At 35.7% G+C, this 12,873-nt stretch overlaps 1 protein-coding gene across 2 annotated transcripts in view; it reads right to left on the bottom strand.

The window, feature by feature from the left end:
- Positions 1 to 12,873, bottom strand: part of stim2b (stromal interaction molecule 2b) — an 89,480-nt gene that overhangs the window by 15,983 nt on the left and 60,624 nt on the right. For both annotated transcript variants that reach the window (XM_030162948.1, XM_030162947.1), the window contains exons 3-6: positions 10,000 to 10,111; positions 3,680 to 3,791; positions 710 to 825; positions 455 to 632 (exon numbers count right to left, since the gene is read on the bottom strand). In XM_030162948.1, coding sequence (XP_030018808.1) covers positions 455 to 632; positions 710 to 825; positions 3,680 to 3,791; positions 10,000 to 10,111 — 518 coding nt within the window. The remainder of the gene's footprint in view (positions 1 to 454; positions 633 to 709; positions 826 to 3,679; positions 3,792 to 9,999; positions 10,112 to 12,873) is intronic.

Genomic DNA, 12,873 nt, shown 5'->3' with positions numbered 1-12,873 from the left:
TTAAATGTTTGTCGTGCTATTGGTTGATAGAATGTGTGCATTGCTACAAGAGTCAAATAGCGTTTCCATAGCAACGCAGATGGAACTGTGGCTGCCCTCAGTACCAGGGACCATCAGGTTCAAGAGGAGACAAAACTAATGATAAAGTGGAAACAATTAACTTCAAATAAGAGCTGTTGAATCATTCTGAACCCTCTGGGAGTACAGGTCTGGTCTAATGTGGTTCTGGTCTAATGTGGTTCTGATCCAGTGTGGTTCTGGTCCAGTGTGGGTCTGGTCTAATGTGGTTCTGATCCAGTGTGGGCCTGGTCTAATGTGGTTCTGATCCAGTGTGGTTCTAATCCAGTGTGGGCCTGGTCCAGTGCAGGTCTGGTCTAATGTGGTTCTGGTCCAGTGTGGTTCTGGTCTAAAGTGGTTCTAGTCTAATCTGGTTCTGATGGGGTCCAGGTCTTACCGGCTCTGCAGGTCGAACAGGCTCTGCTCGGCGTGCTGCAGACTCTCCAGGTCCTTCATCATCTGGGAGATGTGGACTTTACTGGACTTGTTCTGGACGTAGGCGAACCAGCAGCCGCCCACGCCGATCACTATGGAAACCATCAGGATGAAGTCTTTCATCCAGTTGTGTTGTGGACCTGAGGACACAGAACCGGAGTCAGAGAGGGGCGGAGTTTAACCGCGACACGGCGCAGACGCTGCGACGCAGACTTACGTAGTGGCGGACCGAACAGAACGGCGTCCAACGCCTTCAGGTTTAACTTCTGTTTGTGCCGCGGGTCTAAGATCTTCAACTGCATCGACATGAACGACGGCTCGTTGGCCGCTATTCTGAAAAACAAACAAACACAGGACGTCAGAGGGTTTATGAACATGAGGTTAATACTGACAACTGAAATAAAGTAGAAACAGAGGAGACGTCAACAGAACCAGGGTTTAGAACAGAACCAGAACCTGGGAAAAGTCTGGGCCAGGAACCTTAAAGTCCTTTTAGTTCAGGTTCCACATTCAGACCAACAAGAACAAGTGTTCAGAGAACGCAAACCTCCACCGAGCACCCTGAGCGGTGTGCATGTGTGGATCGACTATTTCTGTTTAAATTCAACAGTTTCCAGGTTGTTCCATACAGCAGAAAAAGCTGAAGCTTGGTACCAGTCATGTGTCTGTCCAATTAGATTCAATTCACATCAATATTTGTTGAGTTCTAATTTTAAATGTGTGGTAAATGGGATTTTCAATGTTCAATGTAAATGTCCACAGAGTCCACATTCCACAGTGGATGTGGACGATTTTGTGCCAGATACAAGATATTGTTCTAAGCTACAGGTGGATCAAATTGGAGGCTAATCAGAGTCGTTTTGAATTTAGTATGAATTTTCAAAAATTGCTCAATGATGACAGATAGGAAAACTGTAGATGTTGTGACCTTGCTGTGACCTTGAACTTTGGCCTACTGGGACCAAAATGTAATGGGTTGGTCCCAGGGCCTAGGCCTATCTGTGGGGAAGATTTGGGAAAGATGGTTGGAATAGTTTTCCTGTAAAGTTGTTAACAAACAAACAAACAACTACAAGAGTAAAGCAAGAACAGAAGAACCTATAATGACAAACACAAACTTTTATCTGTTTAAAGGTAAAAAAAAAAAAGGAAAATTACAGTAAGGAAAGTATTTATATCTACAAAGTATCCTTTAAAAAATATGAATAACATCAGTTCAGTTCCATCGGATCTATCGGTTTTATCGATTCTATCATATTTATGGGTTCTATCGGTTTTATTAGATCTATCGATTTTATCAGTTCCATCAGTTCTATTGGATGTATTGGTTCCATCAGTTCCGTCAGCTCTATCAGTTCTATGGGTTCTATCAGTTTTATCAGTTCTATCAGTAGAACCGCTTCATTGTGTCACATTTGACTCTTCTACTTTATCAGTCTTGATCTTTCCTGTTCAAAGTATTTTCTTTTTTTTTTAGGACCAAAATTCTTATAATTCTGAAATTCTTTGCCTGTTTTTCTTCATGTTTAACTGATGTTTGACCTTCGTTTGTCCACTCAGCTGTTTTCCTCATATCAGCTGATCATCCTCCTCCTCCTCCATCTTATCCTCTGAGACATCATGGCAGCCAGAGAAATCTCAACCCTCTTCACTGTGACATCACTGGATCACCCGGTGCCCGAGGGGTCTGTGCTGTAACACGACCCCCCCACCCCCCCCCAACCTGAACCTGAACCTGAACCTGACCCCCCAGACCCCCCTCTGGTCCGCTCATGCCGTACATTCCATGAGTTCCGCACTGACGTCTGGATTTTCTGTCATCCACAACTACATGGACACTTTCACCTTTAAGGTGGGGGGGGGGGGGGGAGACTATACAGGTGAAATAATTTACATTTAATCATTTTATTCCTATTAATTTATTCCAGGGAAGTTAAACTGATTTTAGTTCAGGTCCCACAGAATATCTACAAACTCTCCTTAAAAAATGTGAACAACCTGAACAAATATGTACAAAGTGTAATTTTCACGAGAACAGAAAAAAATGAATAAATGAAAACACTTAATAAAAAATTAAAAGCACATAAGAGAAATTAAACTATATACATATATACACACACATCATTAACTAAAAGAGAAAAGGAAGAAATTGACCAAAAAATTATTAAAGTAAAAAAAAAAAAAAAAAGAAGAAAATGGAAGAATTCAACAGAAAAATGAAGAAAATACAGAAAATGGAATAAGAATTATTAAAATACATTATTCTGCCTGTAATTACACGTTGTGTGCATTTATAAATTGTAATGTACATGTGTAAATGATAAACTGAGACAGAATATTGTTAAAATTACACTTATTTTATGTTTTGTTTTTTGTTTGTAAAATTACACTTGTTTATCTTAAGACATTTCATGTTGTTCATATTTGATCAGGTTATTCACATTTTTTTGTGAAAGGACATTTTGTAAATGTAAATATTTTCAAGTAGTTCAACTTTTTTTTTTTACACAAAAAACAAAGACACACATTTGTATTTATTTTATTTCTTCATTATTTTTAAAAATTCTAATAGTTTCAAGTGTCTTTGAGTGTCCAAAAAAGCACTATATAAGTGTGGTGTGTTATAATTCTTATTGTTTTATAGGTTATTCTGTTATTATTTTACTGGTCTGACCCACTGCAGATTACATTGGTTGGGATGTGGAACCTGAACTAACATGATTTTAACATCACTGATTGTTGATATCCTTTAATTTTTCATCCTGTGGGACAGATCGAACTCTGTGCGGCTGGTTTTGGCCCATGGGCCGTATGTTTGACACCCCTGATCTTGAATATTTTAAGTCCTAAAATTGTGACTTAAGTCCAGCCTTATGACTCAAGTCCCAATATCTGTGTTTGGGAGGAGGTTAATAACTCATTTTCTCTTACACTATAACAGTAAAGTGTAGCACAATGGGGTAAAAAATACTAAATCCAGTGTATTTTTTTTAGACTCTTCCTTCATACTCCACATTACAGTGATCTATCATTAGGTGTTTTGCACTAAACTGGTTCGAATGGATCATTAAACGTCTTAAATGCATGTGGTTGTCCTCTGCGTTACTGTTCTCCACCAGCAGAGGGCAGCATCCCCCCGTGTACAGAACCTTCTAGGATCCCCTGACCCCCTTGGAGGAGTTCTCACCGAGGTAACGTGTTCCCCGTGACTCGAAACTCCCGGAAGTTCTTCTCGTACTGAGGCAGCTCCACCGCCTCCTTCAGCCACTGCACCGTGTCGTCCGTCGTCCAGTTGTGGACTGAGAAAGACAAGCACAAAGACCAGTTAGATGCCCGTCACCATGGAAACCACAACAGGAACCACATTCAGACCAGTAAAATAAGAAGAGAATCACCCGTAAATAATGACAAATACAAACTTTTATCAATGTTCTAAGGTGAAAACAGTAAAATTACACGATGAAAATGTCTACATGTATAAACTATCCTTTAAAAAATGTGAAAAACACAAACAACCTGAAATTTATTAATAAAAATAAGTGTAATTTTAACCATGTTCTGCCTCAGTTTATCATTTACACATGTACATTATAAGTTACAGGTACATCATCTTTCAGTGACCTATGACCTTCTCCCTGTTTTCGACATGAACAGTTTAATGACAGTATTTGGTTCCATGGAGTCATGATGAACCACTCCTTTTCAATTCACCCTGCTCCTTTTTGAATGTTTGACTTTCTTTCTATAATTCTTTTGTTGTTTGATTTTAATGCAATATTTGAAATAAATAAACAAACTGACGTATTATGTGAAGTTTTTGGTCAATTTTTGACATCATGTAAAGAAACTAAAATACTTTCATCAAAAAATAAATGTGGGCAAAATCAGTCTTTTAATTCAGCAACAAGCATTGTCGATGCTTTAATTTTATTTCACTTAACTCTTAATTCTGTTCAAATCAATCCCACAGTTATCAGGTGACAAACATGTGATGACCTATGAATACAAATGATTGTCTGTTTTACAGTAAAAATTAGATAAAATATTTGTATTTACCAACTGTCCTTTCACACAATATGTGAATAACCTGAACAAATACAAACAACATGGAATGTCTTCAAAAAAAAAAAAAAGTGACATTTTAAGGAGAAAAAATATATAAAATGGAAAAAATATGTAAAAAAATTAAAAACATGAGAAAATAAACTATAACAAAACTAAAATAAACTAATAGAATTTTTACAAAATAATGAAAATTACCAAAAATGAGTCAAAAATTAAGTAACAAGAAAAATAAACAAAGAAACAAGAAAATAATGAAGAAAATTAAAGAATTTAACAGAAAAATGAAGGAAATAATACAGAAAATGAAAAAGAAATTATTATATCCACTGTGATCTGTAAGTTTAAATGTACATGTGTAAATGATAAACTGACAGAATATTGATAAAATTACACTTAATTATCTGAAGAGATTTCAGGTTGTTCGTTATTCACATTTATTAAAGGATAGTTTGTAAATTCTAAACAGTTTCATAAAATAATTTAACTTTTTTTACTCAAACTCTGAAAGAAATATTTGTAGTTGTGATTATTTATAGGTTATTCTTATAGAATAGAATAGCCTTTATTGTCACTGTGTGTCCAATGACATTATGAACATACAGATATATTTAATGATGAATGGTTCTCGTTCACATCCAAAAACTGCACCTGAAACTGAAATATCCCTAAAAATCTGATAAACTGAAACAAACTGAATTTCTTTGTGATTTCAGTGTCAAAACCTGAACTTTTAGTAAATGATGGTTAAACAAAACTCAAACATTCACAAATATGACGGCACATGTCATGAAAACCTTGGTCTTTTTGTGAGTTTTGAGTATTTTCTGGCTTCAACGTGTGAATACCCAATCATTATTGTGTTTAATGTGGATTCTTTGGACGCATTTATGGCATTTTCTGAAAATACGTCACATGAACTCAACTGTGTTTACAGTCAACGGAGTGAAGACGAAGACACCCGAAGAAAAGTCCCAAAAACAAACACAAACATGAGCAGAAGGGTTTAGACCAGAGTACAGAACCAAAGCCCAGTTTTACAGGAGGAACAGAAGAGTTCACACGGTGGAAAATGGGTTTATTTTATCATATATTTATCTGTTTTTATTATGACTTTATCACTTTATTATTAATTTAACTGCTCTAATTCTATTATGGAGCACTCTGTGACCATTATCTGAGAAAGGTCATAAATATATAAATACATATTACTGAAAAAACTCTTCATAACTGCATATGAACAGGAATATTAGCAAAATATACATACATACAGAGACATTATCAGTAATTTCATGATGTAAAAAGGGTATACTTTTATTACATTTACGTTGACTTTACATCATCATCAATGAAACTGGACACATGACAAAAAACTACAACGAATAGCTGATTTTTGGGGGAAAAAAAATCAAATTTATATATATTTTAACACTTTCAGTGCCATGGGCCGATTAAATTGGCTTTACGAAAACAACCTGTAAAGTGCCACGGGCCGATCAGATCGGCTTTGGAGAACACGCCATATTTGTGTACAAACAAACCATCCACCCCCATTTCTTTCTCACATTTCGATGACGTTCTTTCTGTGTCCCCCTTTTGAGACCAAGCAGACGGGAATTTGAGGTCACGCAACCGAATAATATTTTTATATGTTTTTAATGTTTCTTATTCTCCGGTGTTTCATCAGAGGGAGCCCTCCATGCCGGGGGGCGGCTGTGGACTCCGGGGGCTGTGGCGCCTTCTCTCACTGGGGTCCGCTCCTTTCTGGTGGGTGGGGGTCCCAGTTGGCCCTCTCCCACTAGTTGGGATGCGGGGCTGTGTTGCTGGTGCCGGGGTCGGCGGCTGCCTCCTGGTGCGGATGGCTCCCTGAGACAGCTCCTCCTAAATTGATGTTTTACTTTTACTTGTGCATTTTTGTTCTGGTCTACCCGTGCTCAGTCAGTCTTCTTAAGTATGTGTGAGCTTGTGGGTTTGCATGTGTGTGTGTGTGTGTGTGTGTGTGTGCGGGTGAGTGTGGGTGGGGGGCGGTACTGATTTTTAAACTGATATGTAAAGCACTTTGTGCTAGAGTTTTTAATGTATGAAAAGTGCTATATAAATAAAGATTATTATTATTATTATTATTATTATTATTATTATTATTATTATTATAAATTATGCAAATTACGGTCAATAATGAATCGGCTGCGTCCAGTGCGTTTTGAATCTAATCAGCAATCGGTCGGATGTTACCGAGCGGTTTCCTGCAGGATTCTTCAAATATTATAAAAACGACACGAAATACTGAAAAACGGCCAAAATCTGTGGCACTTTTAAGGCTTATTAGCCCCTTAACTGTCTGGCACTTAAAGAGTTAAGTAAAGCCTTGAAATAATCTCAGTTTATTTGTTTATTTACTTGACATGGAAGATCCACTTGCATATTTTACGAGTGTAAGATACAATATGAATAAATACCAGTTGTTCTGTGTTAAATGTCTTTAGTGAAATTCAACTATTACATGAAAACAGCTTTGTTTCAGTTTCAGCCTCTATTAAAAAAACAAACATTTTCATATTAATGTGTAGTTCATATTTGTCTTCTTTCAAGATTACATTTTTATTAAGTGCGTTTTTATTTTTAATCCCTGTTAAAACTACGTCTGAAATCCTGGATGTAAAAAAAAACATTTTGATTAAGATGATTCAGTAAGTTTCAAAAACTTTTTTCACTCCAAAACATGGAGAAAAGTTTGCAGTTGTCATTATTTCTAGGTTATTTTGTTATTATTTTACTGGTCTGTTCGAAATTAATAGAATACAGTGACAAAATGTACATTATTTCCCCTGTTTATTCAGAGCAGAACTTGTTAAAAGCCGGAAATAAACTTATAAATCACGTCTGGTTTTAAAGGGAACTGAATTTTTTTAAATGAAATCGATCCAATATTGATTAATTTTATCCAATATGTGCATTTTATTTAAAGCTTTTTGCGCTTTGTCACTATTGCACTTAACACCATGAAAACGGCATGAAAAACAGATGAAAACGAGTCATTTACAGTTTCTTCTGTTCGTTATGAGTTCTGTTCTGGCCAAATAAAATAACAAACACACATAGATATGATAGAAGTCCAGGGGATTAAAGCCGGTCTGTGTGTTTGCGTCAGCTCGTACGTGGGTGGGATGAACAAAAAACCAGGTCTTAAACCAGTAGGAGCACATGACGTTCATCTGTCAACAGGTGATTTACCTGCTTCAACCACACCTGTGTCATGTGACCTAGTATTTATGTAATAATGCACGCTACACCGCCAAAGCCCGACGAGTATTTCCAAACACTGGATCAACAGGATCAAACCGTTCTGGTCTGATCAAATGCAGGATTAACCCTTTTAACACTAACATTATCACAGGACTACATCTATGTATGTTGTTTCTGCAATAAAAGTGTCTGTAAATGTCTGTTTTGCCAATTCTTTTGAACATTTTCTGAACATCTGGCCATCAACTATCATTATTATGTGTTAAATGCTGAAAACAGTGTTGTCAACTCAAAAACCCTCTGACTTCTGCAAACTCTAACACCCAGCTCATTATTTCATTTATTGTATCATGTGGGGCTCTAAAGGCTGTGAATCAATGGTCTTCGTCTCTCTTTTTTTTTTTCTTTTTTTTTTTTTGGGGGGGGGGGTTCCTTCCTTTTCATTTTCTTTTTTTTTGTCGTTTTGTTTCGGTTGTTGGGAGTTCGATACGGAAGCATATTGCATTCACATGAAAAAATAAAAATCGGCTCTGTTTTTCTGAATTAACAAGATTGAACTTGTAAAAACAGAGCTGATTATTTTATTTTTTCATAAAGCCTTTTCTTGTAATTCTGAGATAATTATCTTGTTAATTTATTAAAATAATCCATCCTCTTCCAAATATGAGCACTGTTGCTGACACAAAATGTAGGATATTCAGTTTTCATATTAAAAACTGTTATACCTCACAGAACAAACACACTATGATTATACAGACTATGAAAAAATATAAATAAACTCAGTTTTTTTTTTTTTATTGAGATAATTATCTCATAATTACAAGAAATGGTTTTATGAAAAAAAAAAATCAGCTCTGTTTTTCCGAGATAATTATCTTGTTAACTAAGAAAAACAGTTGATTTTTATTTTTTCATGAATGCAATACGCTTCCATAGTTTGATGTTTGTTTCCTGTATTGAAAAACTTTGTCTTCAATTGAACAAGTATTGTATCTCTTCCTTCACACCAGAAAGATCAACGAAAATATTTGATTTAAAAAAACACTGTGTTGTAGCAAAAACAACTTCAAAAAAAAATTTTTTTTCACATTTATTATGAAGAAACAACTGGAAATGTTCTTTGAGATTACAGAAATAAACTTTCAATTATTTTACACATGCTAACGATACGTGATATTTAAGGCCGATATATATATATATTTTTTTTTAAAGCACACTGACTGTAAGATACAATTGAAACAGTCAGATAATTAAGATTTTTGTGCAGCAATATAAATGAAAATATTAAAATATTAATACACATACACATAGAACTCTTTTAACATTTACTAAACTTCAAGTGCTGCCCACAAAAAAAAAAAAAAATTAAGGTCAATGGCCGATATTGAAAAAAAAAAAAAAATCAATATATTGGTCTACCTCTAGCTAAAACGCTGATAAAAGTAATACAAATCCCCAATCTCTCTCACTGACTGCACTCTGCTGCTCTATGTGCCTAATGACAACTAATGACAACTCCAAATTTTTTTGTGCAAAAAATAACATTAAATGATGAATCTATTTTCATTTTACACACTATCCAAAACAAAAAAGATGTGAATAACCTGAAAAAAACTGAAATTTCTGAAGAAAAACAAGTACAATTTGATCAATATTATGCTTCAACTTATGATTTCTACATGTGCATTACAGATCAGATCAACCAAGGCAGAATAATGTTAAAATTGAACTTATTTTTCTTTAGACATTTCAGGTTGCACATATTTTTTCAGGTTATTGACATTTTATTGTTAAAGGATATCAGAATTTAATGTTCTTGGCAATAAATTGGTGTTGCCATTATTTATCAGCATGATGTCATATTCATTTTCTCACATGAAACCAAGAAGAAAATTTGGAGTCATTATTTCTAGGTTATTATGCTATTATTTTTGAGTTTGATTCCCTTGACTGTTAATATCTTCAGGGTAATTTTTGCATTTTGCACTTTGTAAATTCATCTCACGGGCCAGACTGGAACCTTTGGCGGGCCGGTTTTGGCCCTCGGGCCGCATGTTTTGACACCTGTGGCATAAACGGTTCAGGAGTTGTGTTAATTTGAATGATGGCAGATAAAACAATGTGGCGCCGGCGACACGGTGGTCTTTAAAGGGTTAAAGTCAGATCAGAGTTGAATATGTCATGGTTGTGCGTCTGTTTTACCTTCACATGTCTTCCAGCCTTTCCACAGCTCCTCCACTGTGATGTGCTGGTCTTCACGGTGCAGGTTGCTGTGTTTGTTGGTTTGCTGCTGCTTCATGTCTTCTATTATAAACTGGGGAATGAAAACAGAGTGGATTTCACAATGACTGAGTGTTATTTGACTGTTTTCTTTTTCAGTCCAACCCACACACATTCACAGACAGATACACTCGTCTGGTTCTTCCCCAGAGTGAAAGCTGGCTTTGCCTAAAAGTCTGGCTTCGGATCACACACACTCCTTTTCCTTTTCACTCTTTTTTTTCTCCTTTTAGGGACTTTGAAAAGGCGAAGGAGGCGCTGCTTCCACCTGTGTCTGTGTGTGGTGGGTTTCCGACAGTCAGAAAAGCAAACAAACCCACCACAGATCTGCCATAAAACCCCCGCATTAACACGGAAAAGGCCTGTGGCTGAATCCCAAACGTCTCATATGAGTTTAGTCTTGGCAAAAACTACAGACAATAAAAAAAAACCTCTTGTCTAATTCATAAATCTTCACTGCTTTTACAACTAATTACCGTTTGATATTTGGACAGAACACTATTAACCCTTTAACCCCTGATGTATCTGTGGTGAGTGTTCTGAATGTGTGATTTATTTGAACTATTCATTAAATTCAACCGTTTGCTCATTAAGAAAAATTTCAAAATGTGTCGATAGAATAGACCTTGATCTTTCCATACACATCTGAGCATGCTCAGTGCACCCCTCCTGCCTCCTGTTGAATGGGGGGTAAAACACAGCAGTGATATGAAAATAGACGGTTTGGGCTTTTTTTTTTTTAAACTCAATTTCTCTACAGGGATAATAAAGCAAATTGACCTTTAAACTTTATATCAAATTAACATTAGTGTTTTGGATAGCAATTTGCTCCCATTTTGGACTTTTAAGGCTAAAGGTCAACTCCCCCAGGGGACGTTCAGTGATACATAGAACACACGGCATTAGCGTTAGCACTTTAACGTCAGTGAGCTGCCATTGAAGGTGCTCATTAACAGTTCATAGTCTGTAGTTTGTTATGTAACCGTGACCACAAACTGCCCAAAGTGGTGTACGAAGATATAAGAAAAATACATGATATAATAAACTAGGGCTGCAACTAACGATGATTTTAGTAATTGATTAATCTGTGGATTTTTTTTTTTTTTTTGGATAAATTTTTAATTTATTTTTATTGTGCATCTCCAAAAGTACAATACAAAAAAAGAGAGAAATTCACATTTTATGATACAAGATTTTGTGACACACAAAGTATAACACCACCCCCAAACCGATGGCGACCCCCAACCCATCCTGGATCTCAAAATACAAAAACCACTAATAAAAACAAATACATGTATATAGATGAAAAGGAATATAATTCACAGATATAAACCAACAATTATGTTGCACTCTTTCTTTGACCATAATGTAAACAGCATCCCACAGACTGAGGGTTTTTCGACTGGCTGCATGCACCCAGGCCACTGACCTCTCCATCATAACTATATCTAATCTGTAGATTATTTGAATAACTAATCGATTCATCAGATAAACACAAAAGAAAGATCAGTATTTCACCCAAAGCAGACAATTTTAGCAGTAATTGCGGGCTCCATGAAAGGTCAGCGTTATGGGCCCTTCATAAAATAAAGCATCTGTAAATTTGTCGTTGGAGTGGTGTGGGGGTGAGAGGTATATACATGGGGGTGTGTTCCATAAGTTCTGCAACTACTGTAACTGGCGTGAAACCAAAAATGAAACTTAACTTTAGAGGTCCGACTCCCGGCTTCTATGCCTCTCTTTTACTCCGGAGCTTACACCAAATTTTCACAACTTCTAACCTAGATCCACTGGGCCGAGCACTAGCCCGCTACCAAGACTTAATAAGGCTAGAGACTAGCAAGCTATAGTCTTCAACCAGCGCTGGTTATGGTGTGGACATGCCTCAATACTACCGTGCTCAAGACCCAACGAATCGACTGCCGAATTTGTTGCCAACTCTTTTAAGAATCGATTTGGATGGATTTAATCGATTCGTTGTTGCAGCACTAGAATAAATCAGTAAGAGTAAGAATACAATGTGCTAAAACAGACAAGAATAGATACAGAATAAATAAGATTAACAGGTTAGAATATCTAGCGTTAGCATAGTGAATTTTATAATATATATTGTATAAGTAATAAATGAATTGTGATCATTTGTTGGCAAGTGCAACAAAGAGTTTATACAAAAAGGAAAAAAAATCACATTACTATTAAATATAATTGTGTGTTAACATTTACAAAGTAACTGAAACTGCTTCTGGTGCTGAACATAATATTAATAAGCAGTGAGGCTAGTGTTTAGCTAGCATTAACTTAGCATTCACCACTTATCACTCACCACTCTTGAATTTCCCTTGGGATTAATAAAGTAATTAAGTACGTAAGTAAGTAAGTAAGTATCTATCTATCTATCTATCTATCTATCTATCTATCTATCTATCTATCTATCTATCTATCTATCTATCTATCTATCTATCTATTCATTTATTTATTTAGCAAGTACATAAAGATACTTCTTGGTTTTTTCATATAGTATTTCATAGTTAGAAATGTGGTCTTTTTTTTAGCAATAACATTAGCTTTTCTGCACTTCCCTAACTCTATTCTCTAGGACAAATACTGTCTCTTTTGCCTCAAAAAAAAAAATAAAAAATTAAGTTTAGCATTTTACAAGAGCTAAATGCCAAACTGGAGACTTAAAAACAGCACAAATCAGTGGATAATGTCACAGTGTCTGTGTTTTGTACATACAACCTGTTTATTGGGGGTAAATAAGCAAAGTACGTAATGAAAATTATTGTGTATCTAATC

This window comes from Sphaeramia orbicularis, chromosome 18 (assembly GCF_902148855.1).
Source record: "Sphaeramia orbicularis chromosome 18, fSphaOr1.1, whole genome shotgun sequence".
NCBI classification, from domain to species: Eukaryota; Metazoa; Chordata; class Actinopteri; order Kurtiformes; family Apogonidae; genus Sphaeramia; species Sphaeramia orbicularis.
The sequence above is the reverse complement of the archived record's forward strand: the minus strand, read 5'-3'. Positions and strand labels throughout refer to the sequence as shown.